The sequence below is a fragment of the Macrobrachium nipponense genome, chromosome 41, assembly GCF_015104395.2.
Source record: "Macrobrachium nipponense isolate FS-2020 chromosome 41, ASM1510439v2, whole genome shotgun sequence".
Classification (NCBI taxonomy): domain Eukaryota; kingdom Metazoa; phylum Arthropoda; class Malacostraca; order Decapoda; family Palaemonidae; genus Macrobrachium; species Macrobrachium nipponense.
In genome coordinates, this window is record NC_061102.1 from 28916027 (window position 1) to 28929558 (window position 13532).

General features: G+C 36.3%; 1 protein-coding gene across 14 annotated transcripts in view; it reads right to left on the reverse strand.

Annotated features, from left to right (window-relative positions):
* LOC135212644 (NGFI-A-binding protein homolog) overlaps window positions 1-13532 on the reverse strand; it is a 560269-nt gene that overhangs the window by 207058 nt on the left and 339679 nt on the right. The window contains exon 1 of one of the 14 annotated variants that reach the window (XM_064246253.1): window positions 859-1010. The exons of the other annotated variants lie outside the window; for them this stretch is intronic. Within the exon in view, the coding sequence (XP_064102323.1) occupies window positions 859-886 (28 nt within the window). The 5' untranslated portion in view covers window positions 887-1010. Of the gene's footprint in view, window positions 1-858; window positions 1011-13532 lie in introns of those variants that run through there. 14 annotated transcript variants of the gene reach the window in all.

Sequence of the window (13532 nt, forward strand, 5' to 3'; positions counted from 1 at the left end):
ATTTCCTGAGCATCTTTTATAAATGACCATTTTCCACTTCGATTCTTGTGTTGCATATCTCCTCTCGTCTTTCTCTTTATCAATTTTCTTTCTCTACCTCCACTCCGTTTTCCGGTGTCTTCCGTGGAACTGGTGAAATGATGTCGAGGACCGGGTGGGAAGAATCGATATATATCTATATATATATATATATATATATATATATATATATATATATATGTCATATCGCATCACCGTGATTCATATACATACATCGAGCTACAAATGTCCTTTAATATCTAATTCGCTCTACCTCGGAATTAATATATTTCCATATATGTTTGACCGAAGGGGAATTTTTCAGTTCATATGAGATTTGTCGGCTCACGGGCGCGAACCATCGAACCAACAAATCCAAGACGCACAGTGAAGCTTTAACCACACCGTCACCGCAAGAGGCTATAGGTTTATGGTGCCTATATATATATATATATATATTATATAATATATTATATATATATATATATATATGTGTGTGTGTGTGTGTGTGTATATATATAGACTTGTTTCAAATGTACATTAAGGAATACGATTCGAAAATACAAACTGGATTTGCACTTGATCATGCTTTTAAGAAGGGAGATAGCTGCTGCTGTTCCTTAAGAACTAATTTTCGACACATGTATGAAATAAAAGCAACAAAGATCATTTTTGCACTTGGTCATGCTTCAAGAAGGAAGATAGCTACTGTTGTTCCTTTACATCTACACTGATTTTCGACACATGGCTGAAATAAAGGGAACAGAGATCATGTTTTCAAAGGGACTGACTGACTTCACCTCTCAGCCAACCAAAACCAAACACCACAGCTCAGCCTACCTTCAACCTCCTCTGGATGTCCATCCATTCCCGTGGACAGTGAAAGAGAAGGTTCCGTTTCTACACCTTCTCCGGCATGCCTTCTTCTCTCTAGGGTATATATCTTTTCCAGGATACTCTCCCTCTCCCTCTCTCTCTCTATAGCTATCTCTATCTACACTCGACACACAGGAGCGGTAACGTCACACTGAACACAAAAACCAAACGCCACTAAATGGTTCACCCTTGACGGACACGTGGTGAGGTTCCTGCTACCGGTCGGGTTTGAGTTGTAGAAGGGAAGAAGAGGAGGCGGGGGTTGGGGTGAGGCAGTGGGGTCACTGAGGAAAAGTGGGAGGTGAGAGGGGGTGAAACCCATTGTGGATGGGAAGCCTGGGGGTAGAATGAGTGCAGGGGGGGAGAGCGCGTGCATGGGGGGGTAAGTGTTGAGAGAAGGCGGGGGAAGATGAGGGTTGAAGGCTATGTTGACCAATGAAAGAGAGGCGGAGATGAAAAACGAAACGGATTGGTAGACCTGGAGAAAAGGGGAGGGATGAATGAGAAAAAGTAGGGTGGGAGGAAGAAGAAGAAGAAGGAGAAGGAGAAGGAAACAGGAGGAGGAGGAGGAGAAGAAAGAGGCCGAAGGGAGATAGGGAACAAAGTGAGGAAAAATAAGATAATATTCAAACGTACGCGTAACGGAATACGCTAAACAGGAAAGCTAGTCACTAGTGCTTCAGGACCGCCAAGGAAATGAAACCTAGAGACAGAAGCCGCGAAGCGTCATTGCTCGACTTCGTGTGAGGAAGCACTGGGTGCTGAAGAGAGAGAGAGAGAGAGAGAGAGAGAGAGAAAGAGAGAGAGAAGGCGTTTAAAGGGAATAAGTAGAAGGAGGGGAAACTGACCGAGTGGTGGAGCGAGAGAGAGAGAGAGAGAGAGATGAAAAACAGAACAAGGGCAAAACGTGGGGGAGATTAGGAGAGCAATAAGGCATGAGGTCCTTTAAAAAGGACATTATAAAAAAGAAAAAGAAGAAGAGAAGGTTAGGGAGAGGGCGAGACTCAACGGGAGGAAGGGAGGGCAACAAATGAGGAGAGGAAAGAAGGGGGGTAGGGGGAGACGGAGGAAAGAAGTTGGGGGGATAAGAAGGGGGTGAGGACTGGGCACGTGCTGGTGAGAGAAGTGAGGAAAAGGAACGTTTGGGTACCACGTGCAGCCCCAAGGGTAGAGAGACCCCAGGGAGGGGCCCAGGGTAGAGAGACCCGAGGGTATATCAGCGGTTAACATGATGGATGGGGGCCCTCAAGGTAAAAGGGGAAAAATAAGGGTGGGAGACCTTGAAAAGGGAAAATGCATCTGTGCAACAAAAAATGATGTCCGGATTCATTCACATTCAAATACCTGGTAACGTTTAAAACTTCATTTATACTATATATATATATCTATATCTATATATATATATATACATACGTATACATATACATATATAATATATGTTATATATATATATATATATATATATATATATCATACATACATACATACATACATACATATATATATATATATATATATATATATATATATATGTATGTATACATACATACATACATACATACATATATCATATATATATATATATATATATATATATACATATATATATATATATATATACACACACAAGTGCTTAATTGCAATTACCATGGTAACCTAACCAGACAGTTTAGTTGCTTTGTATTAAAGATTACCGTAAGTAATGCACAATTAAACTGCATTATAATACCGGTTCCTTACTGATAACGTTGAATTTGTATTTAGCTGGAAACATGTCAAACGCTTCAGAATAATATATGTTAACAAATACATTTTCAAATAAATAATTTCAGAACAAGACATTCAAACATCAGAGCGCACGGCGATTGTAAACGTGTGTACATTTCCAGATGTGTATAAATATTACAGTATACTCATGATATACTCATGTGTACTTTTGCAGTGCCTTTGCTAACGGTTGATAATCTAAATGAGGCTAAACATAAGCCCGTTGAAGAATCTGTTTACTTCAAATTCCACACAGTCTACACTATTCAACTTTTAGTACATAATTTCCAGTTTGATTTCTTTTAAAGATAAATTTTACTCAAAAGGGTCATTAATCTTTAAGGTTTTATCTGAGCACGTACGAATTATAAACAATTCACTGAAACTGAATCATACGATTTCTGAAGAAATTCAGGAGTATCTGAGTAAACTCAAGTATCATATTTGCAGATTCTATACAAAACCACCGGGATGATACGATTTTTGGAGATAATGTGGAAAGCCATACCACCATTATATATGATTCTACCTGCGGTTAACTTGGCAAAAGAAACGAGAAATAGCAGAGCTACCGAATCACAAAACAGGAAAATACCATTGCAGAGAGAGAGAGAGAGAGAGAGAGAGAGAGAGAGAGAGAGAGAGAGAGAGAGAGAGAGAGAGAGATTATTACCTGGATGGTTTTTACACACGCGGTGCAAGGTTACCTGGTCGCGGTTCTTCACTGACAGAACCCGATGGCAACTGGTCTTTTGTTAAAATTAGTAACGATGGTTGCAATGGTTGGGGCCAGCACAGATACCACGCTGATGCCTATAACTGGATCTGTGTACTAAGCTTGGCCCTCTGCAATGGAATCAATCAAGAATAACGAATTTATCACGGTACTTCCTGGAAAGAGGAATAAAATGATTTCTTTTTTGGGTGGTCCCAAACGCAGATACCTGAGCACTGCATAGATGGATTATTTTGAATGTTTTCATGTTTGCAACTGATGCAATGTGAAATAAAGACCTGTGGTTTCTCCTGAATGCAGATTTTTGCAGCTCGTCTATGTGTATGGAATACGTGTTTTGTGCACATGACCCTTTATACACGTCAAACGCCAAACTGGCTAAAAGTACCGGGAACGATAGTGACTGACGTTGAGAGAAATAGAAGTTATATGTATCAGATCTCACATACAGTCACAAATGACAAATTAACAGTAATATTGTTATTCCTTTCTTTATTTCCTTAGCGTCCTTTTCACAAACAGTTATTCCATTCTGCAGCATGCATGCTACGAAATCCCATACGGTGGTATATTCAATAACAATGCATGTTGACTATGAATGCTAACATAATATTCATTCTATGTTTTGACTAGATTCTAAGGCGTTTGGTGTTTCTGTCAATAGTGAGCAATGCATAGAAAGAGGAAGTGATGTTACGAAAGTAATGATCACAGTTCGTATTCTTCGTATACATTCTCTAATCGAGTAATAAACTTCACGAAATATGTTTGAACTGAACAAAGTGAAACTGTAATTCGTAGTTATAGCGTTCTGCATGAGAATGCGAGATGATTTCATAGTACTGCCTATGACCTATATGCATATCTTTATATTCGAAGAACTGCTCATAAATCAAGTGCAGATATGCATATGTTTGTATTCCAAGAACTGCTCATAAATCAAGTAGATATGCATATGTTTGTATTCCAAGAACTGCTCATGAATCAAGTACAGATATGCATATGTTTGTATTCCAAGAACTGCTCATGAATCAAGTACAGATATGCATATGTTTGTAATCCAAGAACTGCTCATGAATCAAGTACAGATATGCATATGTTTGTATTCCAAGAACACGAAGTACAAAACGCTCTGTTGTCCAAATTGTATTTAGGTGCTTTGCTAAGAATGCTGTTGGGTATCAATTATTTTCAAATTGATAAGATCAATGAAAACAAACGTTTTTGAGTTATAGAAGAATAACAGTACTAAATAATTTGTGTTATGTAAAAATGTATTATACTCTCTGGAAATCAGAACCTGAGTGAGCATACCTATGCTACAGAGAGAAAGGGAAAGACAGAACACTGCAAAGGATTAAAATCTTCTGGTACATAAGCACCCGAATATTTTATACTTTTTACAGCATCGTCCTCTGCAATTTCATCGAAACCAGCTTTTATGTACACATATCAATGAAGAGACAAATTAATAATTTTATTTATATAATAATCGTTCCCAAAAGAGTAAAATAACTCAAGATTACCACCTTCAAACGAGCTGGAATGAAAATGAAAACTAACTGTATATATTCACGTCGATTTCATGAGAAGATAAAAAAAACTCCTTAATTCAAAATGAATTGGACTTCTTGCTATAGAACACTTGAGTTTGCAGAAAGCTTGTTATTGTCATAACTACGAATACTCATAAAAGGCATGAATTCTTATCGAACAATACACCTGAATAGCTATAATTATTCGGTAACGATATATAAATTCAAATGGAAATAATTTGACAAATAAAAGCACAGAATACAGTCAATTTTAGGAAAGGTAGAAATTCAGTACCTGAATAATATGATACAGAGGCCTTACCAAACAATATCAAGTCATGTATTTAAAGTAAAAAAATATGAAAAAGGGAGTTTTCAAGATGCGGATGAGTCTATCATTGCGAGATCTAACACAAGCAAAATGTTTCATAAACCTGTATTATTATTATTATTATTATTAATTATTATTATTATTATTAGTAGTAGTAGTAGTAGTAGTAGTAGTAGTAGTAGTAGTAGTAGCAGATGGAATAATGAAATTACTGTTTTATCATTACTGCTAGACTGATTGATTGCAAGGTTATCTAGCGCGTTTCATTATTATTACTGCATTATTGTCCCCTATTACATTACTGTTATTGATATTATTATAGTCTCGCTATGATGTCTATATGTCAGCGTTAGTCAACGGACTCAAAACATGTTTTCACCACAAATATTAAAAAACACTCATAGTCGCACGAGTCTTGAAATGGAGAGATGTATCCACAGTTATGTATAGGTAAATACATGTATATACGTATTTAAGAAATAAATCTCTACAATGAAAAGGGAAACAGAACAGATTCCCAAAAGCTCTCTGTATAGATTTAATTCTAAATATAATTATGTACCCATACAAAACTGTGGATTTGTTTCTCCACCTCAAATATTATCATTATCATTAGAACGTTGCAGTACGTCTTATCGCTTTCATAATCTTTTGATTGCAATATTGTCTAAGTCAAATAAACAGAGACTAGAATGATGAAGCCTAAATAGATGGGATAGAAAGATGATCATAACATTAGCAGATTGAAGCCTCTGCCGATCTTGCTGTGGTAAAACGTGACTTAATTAGTGAATGATAATTTTTAGCACATGGTCACTGTAAAGAGATGATCATCAAGTGCAAGAAAACGGCTCAAGTAGAATCCCCAAAGACACACTGTTCTTACTACTGCCTCCATTCTAACGTTTTCGACAGTGGAAGTAGTGGCCATGAGTTTTGCTTATCGTGTCCAAATTGAAAAGATTGGATCCATAACGTATTCACCGGACCATCTACTGATTGATTGATTTATGACCACTAAAACTAGCGTCACCACACACAGTTCTATTAGATCGTGATCTATACCTCTTTCAGGAAACACGAATTTGGTCGATTCTACTTTCTGTTCGGAAGGATTCGGCGTCGATTTCAGATCAGTAGCACATGAATTCTGTAACAGGGCGAGGTTGTTAGATCATCGAGAGAGGAACAAACCCATCTTGTTTAGGCAAGATTCTTATTAAGGGTTTCATAATTTAGTTTCATTCGGTAAGAAAACTGATAAAGGTATGTTTGTGCTCTACTTTAAGACTTCCTTCATACCGTTAGGTGGCGGGCCTATTCATTTAACAGCAGTTCGTATCATATAACAGTAAATTTATTATCAGAGCTCAAGAACATGTATTCTTATGTATGTCTGTATGAACATGTATATATACGTACATATATATATACACACACACACACACACACACACACACACACACACATATATATATATATATATATATATATATATATATATATATATATATATATATATATATAATATCTCTCTCTCTCTCTCTAGATATATGCGCTAAATTATTGTATTTGTCTCAGAGGTCCTGGTAAACACACACACAAAATATATATATATATATATATATATATATATATATATATATATATATATATTACACCAGGACATTTAAGACAAATCCAATTGTCAATTTAAAAAGTCATGAGTGTTACATAACCGGCGATATACTATATGTAGAGTTTACTGGTCACTTTTTACCAGATACATAACATACCGTAGTATTTATTGACCACAACACCATCTTGACATCTCAGCAAGATATGGAACATTTCGTCAAAGATTATTAAATTCGCGATTGGTTCTATTGGTCCCTACTATACATATGACCTGGAGCATCTCCCATCCCACAGGGACAAACAGACTGTTGACAGCGAATGATTTGGCAGAAAACTGCTAATATGATTACTGCCTAATTTAGGTGCTTAATTACTGGGAAAATTTTTTCGTCTTAATGATTTCGCTCATATTTCTATAAGAGAGAGAGAGAGAGAGAGAGAGAAGAGAGAGAGAGAGAGAGAGAGAGAGAGAGAGAGAGAGAGAGATTAATACCAATTATATGCTTGTAATTCGTGTGATATTTCATCTATTCAAATATATATAATTATATATATAATATATTTATAATATTTATATATATATATATATACATATTACACAAACAACATTATTATATATATATATATATATATAATATATATTTACACATTATATATTATTAAAAAATATTATTCTTCTATATATATATATTATATATATATATATATACATACATATAAGAGTGAACAGTAACAATAAAGAGACAATATACTACAGACGTGAAAGTAAAATAACCGTATTGAAGGCTAGTTACAGTTGTAATGTTCCTACAGAAATGAAAGTGTCTTAAAAGTACGTACTACGAAAACAACGTATTATCTAGAGAAACAAATATAAGAATAATACGCATCCGAACGTTTTCTTCTCGACTGTGTTCTAAGAAGAAAAGTAACTAAATCATTTAAACTTTGTAAAGTATAAAAAGATCACAGAATCTTCAGTTTTATATTTTCTGTATTTTTTTTCTTAAAGGAGACCTTCTTTGATCAAGGTTTTTACGGACGCATTTTCTGAGATATGAAACATTTTTATTCTCCAAGAAGCATCTCGCACAAAAAACCCAAGAATAAAAAAAAAAAAAAAAAATGGATGAAAAATTCTAGCTGCTCTTTTTTTATCGCGAAGAGAGATGAGCATTTTTTTACGATGCGAAGAAGGATGGTGTTTTTTCCCCTTCTCGTCTTTTTTTTTTTCTCTCTCTCTCTTAAATCTGATATAGCACTATTTCCGTCGACCCTATAACTTTAGTCTACGTTTCCGTGAGCCTCATATCACATTAAAGGTTTGTTTTCTTCAGCCTTTTAACTTTTGTAATTACTTCACTTGAAAAGGAGAAAGAAGCATTTTTATGGTTTCAAGAGATGAATTTTATTTCTCTTCATCCTTTTTTTTATCCCTATGAAACAGAGTATCGTGAAAATATTCTCAGTCGGTATCAATAATTTTTTGAGATTCTCGGATGATTCAATTAAAAATAATTCAGAAATGCGAGGGGCAATTCATATACGAACACTGACACATAGATACAAATGTACGAAAATATCATCCCAGATTGCTATGGTGTTACAAGAAATCATTTATATTGGCTTGCAAAACCCCACCATCAGGCATTTCTCGGACCTTCTTCACTAACTTACTCTTTCTTTTCTTCCAAAGTAAAAGTAAATAAGCAATTTAATACTTCGAAGGACTAGCTCACAGTTGCAGCAAATGGCACCTCAGAATCAATATTACTTTTCAAAGTAAGACCAGTCTAGTATGAGAACATCTAGTTCTCGATTAGAAAACAAAATGCAGTAGGCTGATGAAGATCGAAGGACAACTGAACAACAGTTGTCCTACATATGCACTCAGGCCATGACGCATGACCTAGTAAGTGGAGCCTGACCAGAGAACCAGGTCTCCTCAGTGAGGACTTAGTAAATCTCTCTTTCCTTGACTCTGGACATGTGAAAATGACCAAATGTGGCAATTCAAAGGTCTTTGTATTGATTGCTATCGCTATAATTTCCTATCCCCGTTTCCTAATGTCTTGAACAACGACAGGTGATACGGTGAATTGAAAACGCCTCTTGGAATCACTATTCTTCTTACACTACTGCAAAGGACACTGCCTCGTTCCCCGTCAGAAAGAGGCTGCATGAATTTAATCGTATTCATGAGCAGCCTCAAGTATGAGGAGTGATATCGACAATAAGTGCAACTCTATCCACTTATGCTTACTGTTCAAGAGTCTATAACCTTTAATAAGCCTTTCTATGAAGATTCCTATCCATTCTTTTCGCCCGTCTCTATCTTTCTCGTCCATTTCTTTTTCTGGCCCCCTTCCGTAAAGTAAAAGACAGAGCATAAAGAGTGAATTCACCTTTATAATCTGGCCTCATTAAGCCGACGTAATACTGGAGCTTAAAAAGAAGCAAAATATATATACAGTAATCCTTAATATCTCTAACAGTTTTCTACAACTTATTTACAAAGGTCGATTAATGCCAACAGGGAGGATTTGAAGACGGTTTTAAAATCCCCGCTTCCCCTCCTCTCTCTCTCTCCTCTCTCCCCTCCTCTCTCTCTCGTCTCTCGCTTCTTCTCGTCTCTCTCTCTCTCTCTCTCTCTCTCTCTCTCAAAACTACCTACTCATCAGCAGACAATTTCAACGAATACGATTCTTCGGAAACAATGTAGTTTTACGCAGGTAGCGTGAGTTGGCGGGGGTGGGGGGGGGGTGGTGGCTTGTGGAAAAGACGTTGCTGTTCTCAGGTGCAAATTCATAAAAATCTAAAACTCAAGATAATTACACAAATATTCTCAAAGTCAACTGGGGAACAATTATCCTGCATGTGTTTGCATTTCTACCCATTTTCCTCTTTCTTTCGCTCTCCTCTTTTTTTTTCTATCTAGGACTCACATCTCCGCCTCGAAAGAAACAATAAGTTAACAGTGAAGACGAGACGAATAAGCCGAGGGTTCGTTCATTAATGAGGAAAGAGTGGAATGATAAGTACGCAGATAAGAAGAAAAAGAAAGCAAAGAATGAATCGATGCATACAAAACATCCCAACACTTTCGTGTACACAAGGCACAAAGCCGAGTTATCCAACATAACAACATAATTACGTCAAATACTAAGTAAACTATGGTTAACAAAGTTTTGTCCATCACAGTTAATTTACGGCAGAGAAATGAGGCGAACGTACTGGAGTATAAATGACGATGAGATGGTTAGGACTAACAAAAGTTAACTAAGGTCAGAATCGTGACAAATAAAGTTATCAGACTCTGAACTGGATAGTCTTAAATATGAATCTTGAAAATCAGTTTCACACAAAGGTAATAATTAAGAAGAAGAAGAAGAAGAAAGAGAGAGAGAGAGAGAGAGAGAGAGAGAGAGAGAGAGAGAGAGAGAGAGAGAGAGAGAAACTTTAGGTTACGACCTCCAGATGCAAAATAAAGATGTAAATCTAAAGTATCAAGTTTCGTCTCCCTGCTCGGAGTGACAACACTAAAGAAACTCGTATATGGCACATATCTGGGGTACGACCACCATAAACTCAGGGCACGGCTTTAAGACACAGGATGAATCAAAAGATTGACTGCGGGGACTGCTGAAGGTACAATTTTCATGAGGGGTTGGGGGGGGTGGGTGGGGTGGGGAAATGAGAGAGAGAGAGAGAGAGAGAGAGAGAGAGAGAGAGAGAGAGATATTCCTGCTCGTCTTCCTTGAGCCCCAACGGACGAGCTTGAGTGACAAGGGTGCTTACGAAAATATCATCCCCCCCCTTCCCCCTAAGGGTTAGCAGTGTAACTTAGGTGCCATTAGGTTTTTCCATCATCTACTTTGGCACTTAGGGTGCCTCGAAATAGAGGATACGGGCAAACATGTGTCTCTGCCACAAAAATGCTAATGGTACTCGCGACACCTGAAAAACCAAAGCCCAAACACCTTCTGTCAACCGAAGCTTCCTTCTTTTCCGATCCCTCTACGTATTTTTGCGACTTCGTCTTTTGTGTGCCTGCGCCCCCCCCCCCCCCCCCCCCCACCCACACTCCTCTCTCTCTCTCTCTCTCTCTCTCTCTCTCTCTCTCTCATTAATTTTCCTTTCTCCTACCCATCATGAGAACCATGTGCATTATACGAACTTGCTAAGTTTTTCTTACACCTAAACATAGGTTGCGTGATTTTCTCGCAACTACTCATTTTTACTGAATTTTTCTTCCTCTCTCATTTTCGATCTTCTCGTTAAATTTTCTTCTCTCTACTTCATTTTTTAAATTTTTTTCTTGAGCGTTTCAAAGCTCCTTCAACAATACTATATAAAGGATAACAAACGCTTCGGTTCCTCGTTTCATTACTTTAGGTCACGCACTAAAATTTTCATTGAAGAAAGAAATAAATGAGAAAATAAATGAATGACAGTTATCCTAATATATTGATATTAGAAAACGTTAAAAAAATTTTGACAACAGTCATCATTAAATTCTGTTATGTAAATAAAATCTATTTTGTGATCCTGCAAAAATCTTCTGGTAGTAAAAAAAAAAGAAAAAAATAAATAAACAAATAAATAAAAAATAAAAATGTTAACGATCGGTATTAAAAAGTCCTTTTCCTTTTGACACCGTGAAACCAATTCATATTCTAAGAACAACACGAAGGTTATAAAGAGTGCTTGAAAAAAAACGCCTACCCTACGTGTATGTCATAAAAAATACGGGAAAAAAGAAAGAAAAATTGGAAATGAAAAATAGAAAAAAAGCGCGTGAAAAAGAGAAAATGGAATAAAACAAAACTTATTGCTTTGGTGTGGAGTAAAACTACAACTGAATGAAAGAACGTGTAGAAAACAATACATTAACAAACGCGGCCAGTGAAAGTTTTATTCATAATAATTAAAATTAATATAATAAACGATTTCTAATTCATGTGGAACAAGGGCCTCCCTCTCCAACACCTGACTACCCCTACTCCATAACTCCCGTCCCCTGTACCCGCCTCCCGCCCCCCCCCCCCCAACAAAAAAAAAATCGGTTACTGGTAACTCACAAAGGAGACATCAACATAAATGATTTTACTTATTTGATGCAAAAAAACCAGAACGGAAAAGACTGAAAATAACAAGTAAATAAAGGCCAAAACACAAACAATAACACACACACACACACACACACAAACACGCGCAGAGGTTACAGTCACCTAACAGCGACAGTAGTGGAGAAATATTGATATAGCAATGATTTCTGCCTAGAGATCACAGCGGCATTGCTGAATGGAGTTCACAAAGAACTTTTTTTTTTTCGTTTCATTTTTTCATTTTGCCACATAAAGCGGGGAAAACCCCATGAAAGAAATACTACGCTTTCGTAATGCAAAAGGTGTGACTTTATCTGGGCTCCGTGGGAGAATTGATAATCAATAATGAATTTGTATTTTCATATTTTTACTTATATTTTCATTTATTAATTCGTTAATTTATCCGTCTTTCTAATAACTTTACCTTTCGTTATTTCTCTCAAGTCAACAGCCCGTGTGGGATTGTTCCATATGAATAGGGTTGATCTTTTAAATGAAAATAATAAAATATAAGTCATTCAATAACGGAATAATTTTATAATAAACAATCAAAATATAATCACTGCCAAATATCTCTCTATTCTATTCATTAGAGCTGAACAATCGAAGTTATATCATCAACTTACAACCTAATAGAAATTCAGGCCTTTAGCGATTTAAATTACATTTAAATCGCTAAAGGTAATAGAAGACTGTAATGCCAATTACATTTACAGTCATCTCCCAGTTAATTACAGGTGAACCATAACAGTCATTTCAGATTATGTTTAATGCCAATTGATAAGTGAACTTTCATTCTATAACAATAAGGTTCGCCAAGATCTGTGGGCAAATTGAAAAGAGGAGCGGCCATTAACTTTATCTATAGTATTTACAGATATTTCGGGTTTTTACTTATCTTTCGATATTGATTATGGCTTCCATCCAACAGACGTAACCTTTCTTCACACTAGAATTATATATATATATATATATATATATATATATATATATATATATATATATATATATATATAATATATTGCATGTCAGTGTGCGTGTGTCAGTTAGTGCGTGTATTATGGGTATAGTCGCAAGATATATAACCTAAGTGATATTTTTTCATTCGCTGATGGCACGACTAACAAAAGTGCGCTGTCTTAATTGCTTGAAGTAACATTTTCTGACTGCTCTCAAGTACTGGCGGTTCCGTACCCAGAACATGAAATTAATCCCGGCAAATGGATTATCTTATGGATGAAAAAATCGCAATCATCCATTTACGAACCTTTAAAAAGGACCGACGAGCAAAACGCAATTAAAAACCCATTCATTTTTTACAGCTGAAAAGTATCCCACATTCATGATTTACATCCATCCTTCCACTGCTGGGCAAAGGCAATTTACACGGTCATTCCGGTCCTGTAAGTTATTTACAGCCGAATTCGATATCACCCGGGGAAAAAATCGCGCGGGAAAAATGTGAACTCCCAAATTGTGGATTAAAATTTCACCAGACCACTAAACCTCCCTTTTAAATTTTATTTTCTGGGCCCAACAAAATC